Source organism: Elephas maximus, chromosome 1 (genome assembly GCF_024166365.1).
Source record: "Elephas maximus indicus isolate mEleMax1 chromosome 1, mEleMax1 primary haplotype, whole genome shotgun sequence".
Lineage (NCBI taxonomy): Eukaryota > Metazoa > Chordata > Mammalia > Proboscidea > Elephantidae > Elephas > Elephas maximus.
In genome coordinates this window covers 111702836-111720965 of record NC_064819.1, presented here as the reverse complement: position 1 = coordinate 111720965, position 18130 = coordinate 111702836, and the positions used below count along the sequence as shown (strand labels likewise).

The following is an 18130-nucleotide window of genomic DNA, read 5'->3' as shown; positions in this document are numbered from 1 at the left end:
TCAGAGGCTGATAACCTTTCTGCGTGTGGCGTGTGTCTGGCGTATCAGGTAAAGTGACACTTAGGCCAACGATCAGAGGCCTGAGCACATAGGTGACAGCCACACCTCTAAGGTTTGGTATTTCTGGCCTTCTGGTCCTTAAAAAAAAAAAGTCCAAATGTCCCATCCTGGGCCCTTCACATCCTTTAACCCTCCCCAGAAATTCTGCCACCTGCGTCCTGCATGCAACACTCCATACTGGGGACATCTGCATATTTAAAACACACACAGCACACATTAGTCACATCGAAGAAAGTAAATGAGTGAAATTCATTTCCAAACTTTCTTTATATAACCCAATATATCCAAAATATTCTCATTTCAACATGTAAGAAATGTAAAATATTAATGAGACATTTTGTTTTTTGTACTTAAGCCTCCAAAATGCATTGTATGTTTTACACCTACAGGCCATCTCAGTTGGGACTAGCCACACTTCAAGTCCGGAGCCACATGTGCCTTGAGGCCACTACACTGGATAGAACAAGCTATTTACCCCTGCTGCCTTCTGTGTACTGACCCCAGTGTAGGAAAGCAAATTTAAAACACGGGGCACACCACATAATCTGAGCTGGCCTCCAAAGGGCTTCCTTCACATACGACAGTGAGGGTGGAAAGGGTCACAGAATTCTGCAGTCCCCAAATACCTCCCTTCCATATAACTCCTGCCCTTCCAACCTGACCTGAAAGCCACGCAATTGGAAATCTTCCACAGATCACGGGCACATTGGCCCTGTAAAATCATAGCTCCTCTTCTTCCCCAGGAGAGGGGAAGTTCCATAAGCTTTATTTCTCAGAGAATGAGCTTGATTGAGGTCTCCTTAGTGTGGCATAGTGAAAGAACACAGCTCCTGGACCAGAAAGACATCTTTTCTCCCTTACCTTGGCCCTCATTTTACTCTCAGGACTGTTGTCAGACTGATGTATTTTATATGAACACGTTCTGTAAACTCAAATATTATGCAAATAAGAAATTTTTAGTCAGTCAAGTTAACTATTGCTTTGAAAGGCAGAGGGAGGTTGACTACAGGGAAGGTATCAGGGGCTCTATTGACCACAGAGCAGGTCGTATTGAGACTCCAGGGAGAGTTCTAAGCCTTAGACGTCTAGGATGTCATCAGAAGGATCAGGAAGGGCAGGGCACAGTTCATCCGGTACCCACGGGAAGGTGAGGTAGTACTGGAAAAATTATCTACTTTGAAGATTTCCCTACAACTAATCCTGTATGTGACAGGATTACTTTTCTTAAAAGGTCCCCAAGGCACATATGCAGGTCGACTGACTTTTAAAAATGTCACCCAAAGACATGCCTTCGGGCTGAACTTCCACGCTTCCCAGAAGAGTCTAGCCCCTCTTCACTTCCTCAGAATGCTGAGTCATCAGGCATGACTCAGCACCCTGGCACATACAGCCCTGTGGCACATGTTGGACCCCTGTTACCCAGTGGCATGGGAAGGACTCTCCAAGGCCCAAGCCTGTCCCACAACTCCAGGTACCTCCAGGACAGGACCATTCTGAAGATAGGGGCGCCCCCTGGAGATTGGCTCCAGAATGGAACTTCAGAGCTCTTCGAGTCAGGGTTGGGAACCAAATGGTCCCAGAGGAAGATGCGAATGAAGAAAGCTTCATGATTGTGATTAGTGGTTCCTGGGGGAAGGTTGGTTTGAGTAATGCCACCCCAGCATCAAATGGGTCCATATGGCAGGCTCTGAGGTGCCCCTTCCCTCCAGAGGAGGCCAGCAGCAGCACGATCCAAACACCAACCAGCCTTTCTGGAAGCTCATGTCAGATTCTCTCTCTTCTCTGCAGGTGCCAAGCACCAGGCCAAAGTAAGAGCATAGAACTGGCTCCAGGTCAGGCCCATGACTTATCCAGCCCTTCTTTTTGTTCCCATTGCTGGTACTAAAGGAGTGAGGCAGCCATGAAGCACCTGGCTCCCTCCCATTTACCAGCCTTAGAAGGTTAGGGTTCTAACCACACTCCACCTTTCCTCATGTCCTGTTTGCAGGCAGGTGTCCTGTGAAGAAAGGTTGGTATTTATCCTCTAGCACATAGAGAGGAAACAGTTTCATAGGTTTTTGACTCTTGTGAATATGGAGGGGATAGAGGAAGAAAACAGGAAAATGAGCACAATTAGTGAAACCCATTGTGTGCCCACTATAAAAACCCATTGCCATCAAGTCGATTCCAACTCACAGCAACCCTATAGGCAGAATAGAACTGTCCCATAGGGCTCCCACAGAGTGCCTGGTAGATTCGAACTGCTGACCTTTTGGTTAGTAGCTGAATGCTTAACCACTGTGCCACCAGGGCATTCTGTGCCAGACACCTGTTATTTATCTCCAGATACCATTTTCATGTGCCGGGGGGTGGTGTGGGAGCTTGGTCATAGTGTCCTAAAATTTACATATGGTTATTCTTTTCTTTTTTTTTTAATTTTTTTTTTTTAGGTGAAAGTTTACAGTGCAAATTAGTTTCTTATTCAAAAATTTATACACAAGTTATTTTGTGATATTGGTTGCAATCCCCACAATGTGTCAGCACTCTCCCCTTTTCCCTTTACATTTCGGGTTCCCTGTGTGTCATGGATTGAATTATGTCCCCGAAAAAATGTGTGATCAACTTGGTTAAGCCCTGATTCCCAGTATTCTGTGGTTGTCCTCCATTTTGTGATTGTAATTTCTTATTAAAGAGGATTAGGGTGGGATCCAATGTAAAGGGAGTTTCCCGAAGTATGGCCTGTACTACCTTTTATCTCTCAAGAGATAAAAGGAAAGGGGAGCTAGCAGAGAGGGGACGTCATATCAGCAAGAAAGCAGCACTGGGAGCAGAGCATGTCCTTTGGACCCTGGGTCCCTGCACCTGAGAAGCTCCTCGACCAGGGGAAGATAGAGGACAAGGACCTTGCTGCAGAACCGACACAGAGAGAAGGCCTTCTCCTGGATTTGGACTTTCCACCTACTGTACTGTGAAGAACTAAATTTCTCTCTGTTAAAGCCCTCTACTTGCATTTCTGTTACAGTAGCACTAGATGACTAAGACTCCATGTCCATTCATCCAGTTTTCCTGTCCCTTCCTGCCTTCGCCTTTGCTTTTGAACAGGTGTTGACCGCTTGGTCTCATATGCTTGATTGAACTAAGAAACACATTCCTCATGTGTGTTATTGTTTGTTTTATAGGCCTGTCTAATGTTTGGCTGAAAGGTGGACTTCAGACGTGATTTCAGTTCTGGGTTAGCAGGGTGTCAGGTGGCCATACTGTCTAATTTTTTTAATGATTCTTTCCCTTCTACTTGTAAGATTTGTGATAAAAGGGCTGAACCAGTCATCATGCTGTGTCCCTGGGCACAAATGCAGCATGGGTCAGGAACACGTGAGCTCTTTTGCACACCAGCATGTTTACTCTTTAATACTGAGCCAAGTTACAAATGAAATATTCTGGTGACTGTTAGACACTAAACAGAGCAAACCCAGGAACCCAGACAAAAGGCTTTTTCTCAGCATGGGAGGCAACAGGAGCTGGCTGGGTGAGTCACAGGGCGATTGCAGTCACACCCCACTAACAACGAAACCCAAGCATGACTTTGGGCCCTGCCCTTTTTGGAACCAGTTTTCATTGATACCATCAGCTATTCTGCATCCTACCAATCACCCCAATAGGCGTGGGAAGAGGTGTTTCATTTTGATTAACCGAGGAAAATTGTACACGCATTTACTGTTTATCTGGAATAGTGAGCATTTCCCATGCCCCGGAGGAGCTGTCTCACAGCTGTCAGAGGCAGAAGCCAAAGCAACCCTGACAAAAATCTCCAGCTGGGCTAATGAGTGACAGCTGGCCTCCTGAATCCGCTTCCCTTCAACAACTCCCTGCTTCTCCTGAAGCTTGATCGCCACCTGGTGGACGTTAGGAGGAAGTGCCTTCTCTGTAATCCACTGTATGGTAATCCGACCCGTGGTAGGACACCAAAACCCGTTTTTGACTTTGACCCATGAAGACCACATATGTGTCAGAGTAGAACTGTGTTCCATAGGGTTTTTAATGGCTAATCTTTCAGACGTATATCACCAGGTCTTTCTTCCCAAGAACCTCTGGGTGGACTCAAACTTCTAAGTGAGAACTAACTTGGGGCATATGAACAGAGCAAAGGTGGAACCAAACCTATTGCATGATAGAAACCAGGAATGAAAGAATCACTCTCACTCCTCACCTCCTAACACTTCTATATTATGATCCTTGAGGAGAAAGGGAAGTCAGAAAGGAATGTAGGGGTAGGTGGAAAGGAAAGTCCATTCACACAGTTTCAGTGTTCATAGTGGGTTTACAACAGGTGTATATTTCTCAGATATACCAGCTTGGATAACTCTCTTTCTCCATTCCTGTTCTCCTCTCACTGACTAAATCTTTACGGGACCAAAGTCAAAGTGGAAAACAACCCCAGAAATGACCTGGTCCACCTATTCCAGACAAGGCTCTAGAACGTAGTTTGAGGAAGCACAATAGATGCTTTGGATGTTTCACAGAACCTTAACACTGTTTCCATCCATGCAGCTGCAAAGGGATTGTCTAAGATGGTCCTATTCCCTTTCCTGATCCATCAGTCAAAACCTACTGCTGGATTAGGTTTTCATTTTCAATCCATGCAGCTGTCCTGGGGCTGTCGGACATCTAGCCAGCAGCTGAGGCCAGCTGGTACGTTTTTAGCCTAGCCAAGTTTCTAGGCACACATTGAACAGGATGCTGCTGACTTAGCCAAACTGTAATGCAAGAAGACCCAGGAGAAGTAAACAGAGCCAACTGCCCAGGCAGGACTGGTCCTCAGAGCAGAGGAACAAGCTGACCTGACCTTGCATAATGAGGCAGGCAATGTCTGATTGTGGGAGAATGTCCTATGCCTTGGGATGTTGTTCCTACTCCCTCAAAATGGTTTTTTTTATGGATTGAATTTTATTCTCCAAATATATATTGAAGTCCTGGCCCTTGTACCTGTGGATGTGATCCTATTTGGAAACAGGACTTTTCTTGTGTTATGTTAATGAGGTCATGCCAGCATAGGGTGAATCCTAAACCCAATCACTTCTGAGTTATAAAAAGACCAGAATAGCCAAAGAGACACACACACTGGGGCAAGACAGGCTCCAAGGAACCTCAAAGAATGCCCAGGACTGCCAACACAGAAGGACATCCGCCTGGAGCCGCACTCTGAATCTGGACTTTTAATCTCCTGAACTGTGAAAAAATAAATTTTTGTTCTTTAAAGCCACCTACCTGTGGTATTTCTGTTATGGCAGCACTAAGTAACTAAGACATAGCTCTTGCACCTTCTCCCTCATGTTTGAGAGTCCTTTAACAGAAAAAAAAAAAAAAAAAAAGTAAAGAGAGAGGCTTACCATGAAAATATCTCTGGAAGAAGTACACAGGAAGTCAAATCCACCTTCAAATGAAAATGCCTGGTAATTATGTGTGCTAACCAGTATTTATTGAGCTCCTACTATGTGCCAAGGAGTCCCTGGGAGGTGCAAAACAGTTAAGCGCTCAACTACTTGCTAATAGGTTGGGGGTTCGAATCTACCCAGAGGTACCTCAGAAGACAGGCCTCGCAATCTGCTCCTGAAAGGTCACAGCCTTGAAAACCCTATGGAGCACATCGTACTCTGCACACAAGGGGTCGCCATGAATCAGAATCAATAGCAACTAACAACAACTATATGCCAGGTTGAGTAAATAGTCCTTAATCTCCTCATTTTATAAAGACACTAAAGCACAGAGAAGTTAATAACTTACCCAGGGTTACACAGCTAAGTACCAGGTGAAAAAAATAAAAAACTATCTTTTTTTTTTTTTTTTAAATGCAGAACGTCTGACCTAGAACTTTTGTGCTTAATTACCTCACTATATGGAAACCCTGGTGGCGTAGTGGTTAAGTGCTATGGCTGCTAACCAAATGGTCGGCAGTTCGAATCTGCCAGGCGCTTCTTAGAAACTCTGTGGGGCAGTTCTACTCTGTCCTATAGGGTTACTATGAGTCGGACTCAATGGCAGTGGGGTTTTTTGGTTTTTTACTGCTTCTCTATACAACCTGACGCCAGTTCCTTCTTAAAGGCAGGCTTCCACAGTGGGAAGAGTTCTAGGTACCCAATATAAGAGAAGAATCATGACAGGAAAGGTAAAGAAGTTAAGCCTTCTGTAGTGTTCACAGTTTCACTCACTTTACAATTTCACCTAGAGGCAACCAGGACAAAATGACCAGTGTTCTGGGCAAATGTTAGAGTTTGCCCATTTCCATCTTCAGTCTCTCGTGGGACATTGAAGGACTCCTGCTGCCTTTTTTTTTAATAGAAAGTAGACCTCAAATTAGCCACCTAATTGTCCCCCTAAATGGTGCAGCTTGAACGCATAGGCGATTTTCATTTTCATGCATATGAACTTTCCATAAGGTTCCAATAGCCAGTGGTGATATTTTTATTTTTGTCTCAGATTTACCACACATGCTCAGAGTGCTGGATGTCATTTGGACACATCGGAGGAATATATAATACCCCAGAAATGAAGTGTGATTTTAAGGTTGCGTTTAAACATATAGAGAATTAAAACTTTTGCCCATTAGATTTGGCCAATTCATTTCCCTTGTGATATGCAGATTAAATGAGCATCGGATTTGCTACTTGGATTATTTGCGTTCTTTGCTTCCCTTCAAAGAGTTGGGCTGTTCTTTAGCATCAATTTGGAAGCCGGTCTTAAGAGAGTATCATAGTGGTTTGAGCAGGCTTTCTGGAGCCAGATTGTGTGCTTTCTAATTGTGGGTTCACCACTTCTTAACCTCGGAGACCTTGGGTAAAGTAACTCACTTGTAGATCAATTTCCGTAATGTCAAAGGGGCTAACAACGGTACCAGCTTCACGTATTGTTGCAGAGAGTTAATCCTTACAAAGCACACAGAATAGTATCTGGCATACAATTATTGCTGAATAAATATTATTTTGGATCATATTTCATGTGTGTGTGCGTACACAAAGCACCCAGATTTAGATAAAATCTCTACTGAGAATCAAAATATATACACCCTCCACATTCTTAACATTCTAATATTCACTGTTATGAGTACATGAAAGTAACCAAAAAGGTACATGGCATCCTAAATGATCATTTTACCAAGGTTTGAGTTTGACTCATGTCCATTACGAAGCTAAAATGAGAGAATGAGTCAACTTAACAAGTGACTGAACCTAGTTAACTTCCCTGTGTCTGCATTTCAGTTCTGCTTTGTTAATCTTATGTAATATAAAAATCATATTTAATCCTTAAAATAATCCCATTATTTCCTATCCTTACAGATGAACCAGTTACGTGCTACAGAAGTGGTATGAGTTAAGGCTGTCCCACTTATAATTAACAAAACCACAACTCAAATTAGTTTAGGCAAAAACGAGCATTTATTAGTACATACAACTGCAAAAGATATTAGATGGATACACCTTCAGGTACAGCTGGATTCAGGGGCTCAAAGAGTATTCTCAGAGTTCTCTCTCTCTCTGTTGTGGTTCTGTCTCCCTCTGCGTGTTTATTTCATTCCTAGACAGATCTGCAAGGAAATACATCTCTGAGGCTTAACTGAGGCTTACAGACCCATAAATTGAGATCCAAAAGGAAGAGAAACTTCTCTTTCCCTTGTGTGTGTGCGTGTGTGTGTGTATGTGCGTCAATGTGGGACATCATGACTGGCCTAGCTTGAGTCATATGTCAACCTTGTAGAAACCACTGTGTATCAGTTATGGTTTTGTTTCCTATCAGTAACAAAGATTCAAAATGCCTGTGACTTACAGTGAAGCCTACTCCTCTAGCACGTAAAAATCTATAGATACCCCCATCCAACGTTGTGGGGAAAAAGATTATAGCTTTCATCCATTTCTAATTATCAGAGGCTCCCGATATTACCAGATACTACCTAAGGAACCTGACATTTGTGAACGCCACATTGGCTCAGGTCAGTTCACAGAAGGAAATGAGCCAGGGTGGGGGAAGGATAAGGGATGAAATAAGAGGGGAGGGGTGAGACATTTCAGACTTGTAAGAGACTCTGAGGGTCACTACGGGGAAGTTCAAAATGATCCATTCCCTGTCTGGTGCCTCCTTATCATTATTTTGACCTCGCTGTTTCAATTTATGGTTGTTGTCAGGTACCATCAAGTTGGTTCCAACTTATAGATAGCAACCCGAGGTACCACAGAACAAAACACTGCCTGGTCTTGCGCCATCCTCAGTCATTGCTGTTTGAACCCATTGTTGCAGCCACTGTGTCAATTCATCTCACTGAAGGTCTTCCTCTTTTTCACTGACCCTCTATTTGAGCAAGCATGATATTCTTCTCCAGGGACTGGTTCCTCCTGATAACATGTCCAAAGTCTGTAGACGAGGTCTTGCCATCCTCTCACAGAGAAAACCCAGCAAAAGTCATGGTTAATTTACAGCACGACATCAAAATACTGGGTTACACTTGATATTTGGGCTCTGCCTTCTGCAGAGTCAACCCACGTGTATAGAAATTTAGTCCTTAGTTTGGAATTGAACTCCTTGGTCTTAGCTGAGCCAGGTCTAAACCAGGCTTAGCCCAGGATACACTTCCTTTTAATGAAACAGAAGGAAGAGAGCCACTACCAACACCAATGTCTGGATCTCATTTCTGAGGCAAGACACCGAGCAGACTGTTGAGAGCAAGTCCTTCTCCAGACTTCACTGTGAAGTCTGTTGTGGGTTTACAGGACTCTGAAGCACGTTGAAAAACAAAGCTGGCTTTTATTTCCAATGTTGGCCCCAGATATGAGACTGGGCTGGTGGCTTCCCATCTAGTCTGAAAAGTTAGCAGCAATATTTGCATACGTTTTTAACTGTATAAAACATGTTTATGCCCATTATCCCATGTTATTACTCTACAACCCTGTAGGTGGTAACGTAGGGTGGGAGGAGTTAGCCAGCTGGTGAATCCATTTGACAGGTGAGTAGCTTAAGTGAGCTTAAGCGATTTAACCTGAATTATACAGCTAGTTAGGTGGTCATTCCAAACCTGCAGCCAGAACACCTGACTTCCAAACCTTTTTTCTAACCATTAGAACAGTGGTTTTCAGAGTGTGGGCACTTAGCCAGCATCAGCATCACCTGGGAACTTGCTAGAAATTCCTAGGTCCCACCCCAGACCTACTGAATCAGGAACTCTGCGGGGCGGGGCGGGGCGGGGGGGAGGCCAAAAGCCTGCATTTTAACAATCACCCTCCAGGTGATTCTGAGGCACATTTGAGTTTTAGAGTCACTGTGCATAAGAGAGTATTGTTTTCATCTGCTTCAAACTTCTCACTCCGGTTAGCAGCTGAGCACTTAACCACTGCGCCACCAGGGCTCCTTCTTGAGTTAAAGGGACTGTTCTCAACCCCTTATGTCTGTTTTCAGAGCATTTTAACTTCTCAGAATTGCCACGAAGCATACCTTTAGGAGGAATCCTTGGGTGGTACAAACAGTTAACATGCTCAGCTGCTAACCAAAAAGTTGGAGGTTCAAGTCCACCCAGTGGCACTTCAGAAGACGGGACCGGCAATCTACTTCTGAAAAATCAGCCACTGAGAATCCTAAGGAACTCAGTTCTTCTCTGACACACATGGGATCGCCATGAGTTGGAATCGACTCGAAGGCAATATTTTTATATATTTAGGAAGTCTGATAACCTAAAGCCTAGGCTAATCAGGCTCCTTGAAACATTTTCTCTCTCTAAACTTCTAGAGCTGACTTTTTGCTGGGCTTCTGCTGACTGGGGATGGGAACCTCAGCTTTCCTTTTTCTTTGATCCGTCTTGGAACGAGGGCTTCAAACCGGTTCGTTCCAGTTCAAGCCTCTGCTGAGAATTTGCCTTTCTAACAAGTTCCCTACTGAGAATTTGCATTTCTACCCCAAATATACTGAATCAGAATCCACATTTTAACGCGATCCCCAGGTGATGCTTACGTATAATTTCCTGCAAACTTGTTAGAAAGGCAAATTCTCAGCAGGGGTTCGAATTAGTTCCCAATGAATCAGTTTGAATCCCTGCTTGGAACTTTCTCTCCCCAGCTAGATTTACAGTCCTTAGGAACTGTGGGAAGAAAGCGTAGTTCCTATTTGGTCCTTTAAGCATCTTTAAAATACTTTAAAACTTTGTTCTGCCTGATACCTTCAGTATGTTAATATAATAATTACATAACCAAACCCACTGCCCTAGAGTCAATTCCAACTCACAGCAACCCCATAGGGTTTCCAAGACTGTAAATCTCTGCGGACGCAGACCGCCACATCTTAGTTCCACAGACCCACTGGTGGTTTCGAACCTCTGACCTTTTGGTTAGCAGTCATTCGCTTTAACCACTGTGCCTTCAGGGCCCTTTAGTAATTGTATGCATTAATAAAATATACTTTAGAGCTGGAAAAGTTCAGAGAAACAGCCCTCTCCCTGCCCCCCGTGCCCCCCCACCCCCACCCCCCACATACACACTCACATGTAATCCTGGGCTTGCCTTTCCTTAGAATCAGAGAGGGAAGAAAGAGATGATCTGAAGCCTTGCAGCTAGAAGGAAGCTTTACCTAAAATCTTCTAACACAAAAGATCTTAAAAGATCAATAACACCACTGTGTCTCAGTGGAAGAGAGGTATTTGATTCTAATACATCCAACTTATAGATTTTTTTTCATATATATCTTAATTTCCAGTAGAAACGAGAGTTTAGGAACACAGTCATTCAATATTTATTGGGTGACCACAATGTGCCAGCCAGGCATGGTTCTAGGCATCAGGGCAAACATGGCAAATAAGGATAACATGTCCCTGCCCACCTGGAGCTTACAGTCTTGGGAATGACATTCAATTAAACAAGCAATTTACTAGTAAGTGTGATGAGTGCTGTCCCAGGACACATTAGATGCTTTAGGAGCACATAACAGGGTAACAGAACCATGTGAGGTTGAGGGCAGGGCAGAAAGACTATTGATCACACATGAGGCTAGATGCATTGGTCCTTGGCAGGGCTTTGAACTGGGATCCCCTACTGAGAATTTGCATTTCCACCCCCTAATATACTGAATTAGAATCTACATTTTAACAAGATCCTCCAGGTGATTCTTATATATAGACAAGAATCACATTGAGATACCTAAGAATCACCTGGGGGTCTTGTTAAACTATAGATTCTGGTTCAGTATATCTGGGGGGCGGAAGTGCAAATTCTCAGCAGGGAGTTGAACCAGAATGAGCCAGTTCAAAACTCTGGTCCTCAGAGGGCCTAATCAAAGCAAGCTTATAAAAACCGCCCCAGAGTGCACTGACCACAGGAAGGGAAGGTCTGAGGGAGGAGACGCTCCTGCAACCTGGCTAACATTGTCAGGCAGGTCACTGCCTTGACCCTTGGGAAAGGATGGAGAGGATAATGAAGGTCAAGAAGATTGCGCTGGCCGTGCCTCCGATCATCAGTCCCAGGATGCTGCCGTGCACTTGCATGGCCTGGCAGCGCTCCCCGGTATAGAAGAAGGCGAGTCCAGAGACGCACCTGCAGAAACAGGGCACGTGGGGAGTATAAGACCCACCTGAACCTCAGGTGCTCTCTAATCACCACCACCACCATCGCAACAATAACAGCAGCTCCCTATGCCTGGCCCCGCTTGAAGGGCTTTGTCTGAATCAATTAATTTAATCCCCAACAACCCTCTGAAGGTGCAGGTTATTATCAGGCCATATTATCACCCGCATTTTAAGAAAAGGTTAAACGACTTGCTCAAGGTCACACAATGAGTAAATGTTTCACACTTGAGGTTTAAACCCAGGCAGTATGCCTTCAGACCCAGTACTCTTGGTCACTAGCTGTAAAGCCCAGGAGGAAGGTGTGGGAAATAGACCTTTCTCAGATTATATACTACAGGGGAAATTCTCCAGGTAGAGTCTGACTCAGTGCTTTACCGGGAGCTTGAATTTCTAGGTAATATCAGTTAAAATCAAGCATTACTGTAAGGTGAGCAACTGCCACCTATGAGGGTCAAATAAGATGTAGACGTTGTGCCTATCCTAGTGTTTGTCACGTAACAGCACATAATGGCCATGGTATTTTTTAAATGTTATTTATTATAAAAATGAAACTAATCTCAGAACGAAACCATTAAGGGCCATGTTTCATCTCTTTATAACACTTCCGGCCTTTGTTTAGAACAACGCTCCTCTTACAAAATCTACTCACAGAGCAGAATGGAGGGTTCAGAAGTCATGGTGTCCTTTTATGAATCCTGGAATCATTGCATCTTTAAGGACTTCATTTCTTACCTGGGAATTGGTTTCTTAAAAAGTCACAAGAAATAGCGCGTGTGTTCAATCTTTCTTTCTGACCCAAAACCAGAAACCAAACTTGTTGTCATCAAGTCGATTCCAACTTGTAGTGACCCTATAGGACAGAGTAGAACTGCCCCATAGGGTTTCCAAGGAGCACCTGTTGGATTTGAACTGCTGACCTTTTGGTTATCAGCCATACACCACCGCGGGTTCTTTTTCTGACCCAGTCCTCCTCAAATACAGTTTAATTGTATTCCCTAGTGTTAGGTTACAAGAACTTATCCCACAAACTCCAAGCTTCAGGTGTGTGGGAAAGGAATAATTTGGCCGACTAGAAGCTGACACACAAGTGGCCACCCCTGGCCTTCCTGCACTCTGGGCAGGATGACACCAACTGGGGCATATATTGAAATCAGGCATCCACAGACTTATCAGGCAGAGAGGTTGAGACCCATGGTTGTAGAGTCCTCAGAAAACAATGTGGGTATTCTCCAATAAAAGGCACCGGGGCTCTTGGAGAAGTGATTCCAGTGGTGGAGCAAGGAAAATACTAGGTGAGCCTGGAGCATCCTGTCGTGCCAGAAAGTAAGACCGTGCTCATAGAAGGATGGATGCATATTGAAAGGGCACAGGAGCCAACCTGAAAAGACTCCCAAAAGCCAAAGCTGGAATGATTTGAGCAACAAAATAAATACTGACATTATCAAAATATAACCCATAGAATAAAATAAATATTTATGAGTCATTAGTGATATAAATAATTGAATGAATAAATGAATGGGGGAGAAGAGACTGCCCTTCTTTACTGAGTTCCGCTTAATAATGTAGAGGGAGCGGTAGAAACAGAAAATTACCATTAAAGGCTCACAGTGAAGATGGTTGTGGGCAGAACCCACCAATGGGAGCAGAAATCAGAACGTGAGGGTTTGGGGAAAAGCAGGATGTCTGCATGGTCTTCAAGTATCTCTCCCAAGATATTTATTGATTACAGAGTGAGGTATGGTAACTTTGCTGTGGAGGCCCAACAGACACCACCTTGCCAGGTGATCAAGGTTGGCATCACTAGTAGTAAGACATGTACCTCCAGATATGATACACTGAGAAGGGCCTATCACTCCTATGGTATTTTTGCAAAAACAACAACAACAACAAAGATGCATAACCTCAATCTAATCATAAGAAAACATCAGGTAACCCCAGACTGGGGAACAACTTACGAAGCAACTGACTAGTATTCTTCAAAAGTGTCAAGGTCATGGAAGACAAGAGAAGACTGAGGAAGTGTCACAAACTGGAAGAGAGTAAGGTGACATGGTAGCTGAATGTAATATGGGATCCCAGATGGGATCCAGGAATAAAAAAAGGACATTAGTGGAAAAACCAGGGAAACCGGAATAAGGTCTTTAGTGAACAGTGTTGTACCAATGCTCATTTCTAGGTTTTGATCATTGCGCAGAGAGTGCTTAAGATGTTAACATTAGGGGAAGCTGTGTGAAGGGTATGTGAAAACTCCCTGTGATATTTTTGCAACATATCTGTAAGTCTGAAATTATTTCAAAATAAAACTTTTTTTTTTTTTAAGAATAACAAAGTAGATATTGAAAAGAACTGAGAAGAAATGTAGACATTTTAAGCCAAGCAGAGTGGCTCCAACACCTACTCCAGTTCTATCAAATCAACTGATGTTTCTGCCGTCACATGTGTCCTCTTATGGAAACTTTTTTTTTTTTTTGAAAATAACAAACATTATAAAAATAACTTTTATATATAGCAAGCTGTGCAGGCAGACAGGCCTGCATGTAAGTCCCAGCTTCAGCTTTTGTCATCTGGGTCATTTTAGACAAATTACTTAACCTCTTTAAGCTTCAACATCCTTATGCATTAAATAGGGATAATTAGAGCCCTTATGTCACAGGGTGGCTGTGAGGATTCATTTCAGTCATGCGTGTGTAGTGCTTAGTAGATCACTTGACATATTGCAAGCAGTCAATAATATCAGTCTTATTACTATTATTGAAAATAGAACTAATAATAATGGTACAGTAGAACTAATAATAGCAATAAGAGTTAATAACTAATAATAACATCTTCAGTCAGTGAAGACTTTAATCTTGGTCCTGAGTCCCACTGTGACAGGTCATAGCCAGGCTTACAAAGTGCCTAGGCTACAGTCCCAGGTTGTGCTGTGGTAGAGTTAGAAATTCCAACAACATTCAATATGTTGACAATGCCCCAAGGAGGGGTGGGGAAGGGATAAAAGCCCAGAGAGAGGACTTGAGACTCCTCTGCCCTGGAAGGACCCCTACCCTGCCCCAACAACATAAGCCCACCAGACTAGGGCACACCGGGTAGGGTCAAGGAAGGAACTAGAGAGCAACGTTCATTTGACTATCTGACATAGTCACTGCCCTAACCTGCAAAGCGCATCTGTTTTTGTTTTTTTTTTTAATTTTATTGTGGTTGAAATATCTTCCATTTCAACCATTTCTACGTGTATAGTTCAGTGACATTAATGAGAACAGTGTGTTTTACCAGCGTTAATCAAACACTCAGTTCATGGCTGGTGGCCTACCACTTGCCTCCCCAGGCCACGGAGCCTACCTGCAGCTTGCCATCCCCTTCATGTTCACACATGTGCCATCATTTTGGCAAGGGTTGGGGTCACATGGGTCTCTGAAGTACTGTGGCCCCTTGTGGTCCTCCATGGGGCTCATGTTCTCCACTGACCGCTTCTGTCGGCTGGGTGGCCCCTGGCCCAGGCTGCTGGGTAGGGCTTCCTCTACCAAGGCCTTCCCTGTGGCTTCCTCTGAGGCCTGCTGCTCCTGACCTTGGAGAATGAGGTCTTGGGGGACCAGCCTTGTGTTTATAGTGGGAACTTCAGTCTTGCTGAGGTGGGTGATATCTTCAGGAAATAAAGGGTCATGAGGAAGAACCAGGATTAATAACCTACTACAATTAATTTCTGCTTCTGGAGAAAGTTCTCAGGGGCCCCTCTGACCCTCATGGAAGTGAACTTGAGTGACATCGAAGAGCAGCTTTGAGCTCAGCTGATTCTCATAATGCCAGCTATTTTTCCTTTAAAATGGTCCAACTGCATTTTTATTTAACTTGTGAAAAGAAGCATAAAGCTAGCATGGATGGATTGGTTGAAATGATACTGAAGTCAGCCAACTGTAATATTTGATAAATTATCAAAAATGACGCCACTAAAATTTTAGCTTCTCCCAAGGACAATTAAAATAAATATATGAGTCCTTGAACAATTGCATAAAACGTGGTCCTCTTACATTTTTTCTTTTACCTCGTCTCCCCCAAAAAACTCCCATCTTCCATGAGTTGCTTAAAAATCAACATAAAATCAGTAGAACACCCAGAGCATAGGATTATTGCTTTAGAAAGACCAGCAAAAGTACCTTCAAAGTCCACAAAAATGATGAGGTCATCATTTTTCAGGAAGCTCCTCCTTTTTAGCATTTGATGCGAGATGAAATTATTCCAACCCCAGTCGACAGTTCTGAAACAACCACAGTCCTGATCGTAGGAGCCCATCACGGATGGTCTGTCCCAGATGACAGAGTCATTTATTGCTGCAAAGGGATAGGCAACATAAAGTGATTTTTTAAAAGTCACATTGCCTTTTCATACTTCACTTTCCAATTTGTCTTTAATGAGTACGGGTTTGTTCATCAGAAAAACAGTGCTGGGAAAAATTAGGTTATTTACTCTTGCCGAAAGAATTAAAGCTGGGGATGGGGAAGAGGGGAAAACCACAGCCACGAATGGTCAGCTGCCCACTCTTGAGTGACTTCTTCAATAAAGAGGGAGGGACAGCTGTTAACTACTTTTTTTATAAGACGTAAGACCCTTCTTTTGAAAAAATAGTTTGCCCACTCTTATTGATAAAAGTTTATTTCCTGGGCATATCTGACCTTCAGTAATATTTTAGGAGTCAGTGCATTCATTCTGTGCCAAACCAAAACCAAACTCAGCGCCGTTGAGTTGATTCTGACTCTTAGCAACCCTACAGAACAGAGTAGAACTGCTCCATAGAGTTTCCAAGGAGCGCCTGGCAGATCTGAACTGCCAACCCTTTCGTTAGCAGCCATAGCACTTAACCACTACGTCACCAGGGTTTCCTCATTCTGTGCAGGGCCTGGCAAATTCTGAGTATTTTATAAATGATGAGTAGTAACTGTCTTCTCAATTAGACAGAGCTCAGTGATGCAGGAACTGCCTGATTTGTTTATATTCTAAGTGCCTAGCACAGGGTTTGTATATATCACAAGGCTTCAATAAATGCTTGATAAATGAATTCAGGAAAGAAAAGGAAGATAAGATGGCACCGGAAATCTTAATAATCCAACATGACTATGTTGCTGATATGCCCAAGGAGAAAACATGAGAGAAACGTGCATTTCTCTTACACTGGTGAGAATCACATCTGCTGGTCTTCCAGGCTGGGGGGCAGTTCTTAATTATGTGAAATTACCTACCTGGAGATGTCTGGGACGTGGAGGTAGTGAACACCCTGCTGGAGGACATCCTATTCCTAGCATCAGGCTCCTGGTCGAGAATTGTTATTATCGCCTGTCTGTTTACAACTGGCCACTCCAGGATAGCATCATTCTCTCCACTGCACAAGTGAAAAGCAAGTCTGATGTAGCCAGAGATAGTGGAGGTTATTCTGCTATGGGGGTATAAGGTCAACCCAAAACCGTATCCCTCTGAATTATAGAACCGAGGGCTCAGAAGCTTGTCTTCTTTTACTGTGTTCTCAAGAACCTGGGAGAAGTTCCGTATTGTCCAAACCCCTGTGGGGCATGGCATTTCTGTCAGAGTGATGTCATCAAGGTAAATTCCCCCAGTGGAGTTCTGGGGGTCACCTTTTGTGCCCTGAAAAAGGTAGCGGAACTTCTTTTCCTCTCTGAGTGTCACATGAGCAATTTTCCAATTTTGATCAAAATCTCCTGAGGACAAACAGAGAATAAGGTTGGTGACAATTGTGGCCAACATATATTGAGCACTTACTATGAACCTGGTAGTATGCCAAGCACTTGACACACATTACCTCATTTAATCCTCAGAACAGCCCTACGTGAGGTAAGAACTATTTTAAACTAATTAAATAACTTTTCCTAGGTCACACGTCTAGTAAGGGAGAAACAGCTCAAAAAAGATATACCATGATTTATTTTAAAATTCATATTCAAATTTTCATCATAAACTTTTCAGCTTTCATTTAGCTCTAGAGGTTGTGGGTGCTCAGATGCTAAAAGTGTTTGAGAAAGACAAGTCTCATCTCTGTTATTCCAGAATTGCAAAGGGGTTATCTCTAGGGGGGTCCTGGCCTCAGTAAAAACGTATGTGTGTGTACATATACATGTTTGCATGCAAGTATTTTGTATATGTTTATATATAAGCATATATTATATAATCATATGTAAAGAGTATATATGTATAAGTGTGTATATGCACACATGCATATTTTGTATGCAAGTATTTTGGTTAAAAACTCATTTTTCAAAAGTTCAAGTATATTTAAATATGATTTTAACTATCTTAAGTTGAATATCACATAAACGCCAAGAAATATTTAACTTTTTACAAAAGTTTCATTGACAAGTTAATATTGGAATAGACTTCTGTAGGAATTCATTCATATGGTACTTCCAGAGATCTTACAGACACATTGTAAATTCAATAGAACTCAAATCATAAGCACTGTAATGAGATAAATTAAGCCTGGAATGGTTGCTTGGTTGA

The 18130-nt window shown here is 43.1% G+C and overlaps 1 protein-coding gene across 1 annotated transcript in view; it reads right to left on the bottom strand.

Moving 5' to 3' along the window:
• Positions 1-11440: 11440 nt before the first annotated feature.
• The window catches only part of MEP1A (meprin A subunit alpha), a 29578-nt gene continuing 22888 nt past the window's right edge, over positions 11441-18130 (bottom strand). The window contains 4 exon segments of the mRNA XM_049873308.1: positions 11441-11597; positions 14969-15269; positions 15781-15954; positions 16861-17334. Of these exon segments, the coding sequence (XP_049729265.1) occupies positions 11441-11597; positions 14969-15269; positions 15781-15954; positions 16861-17334 (1106 nt within the window).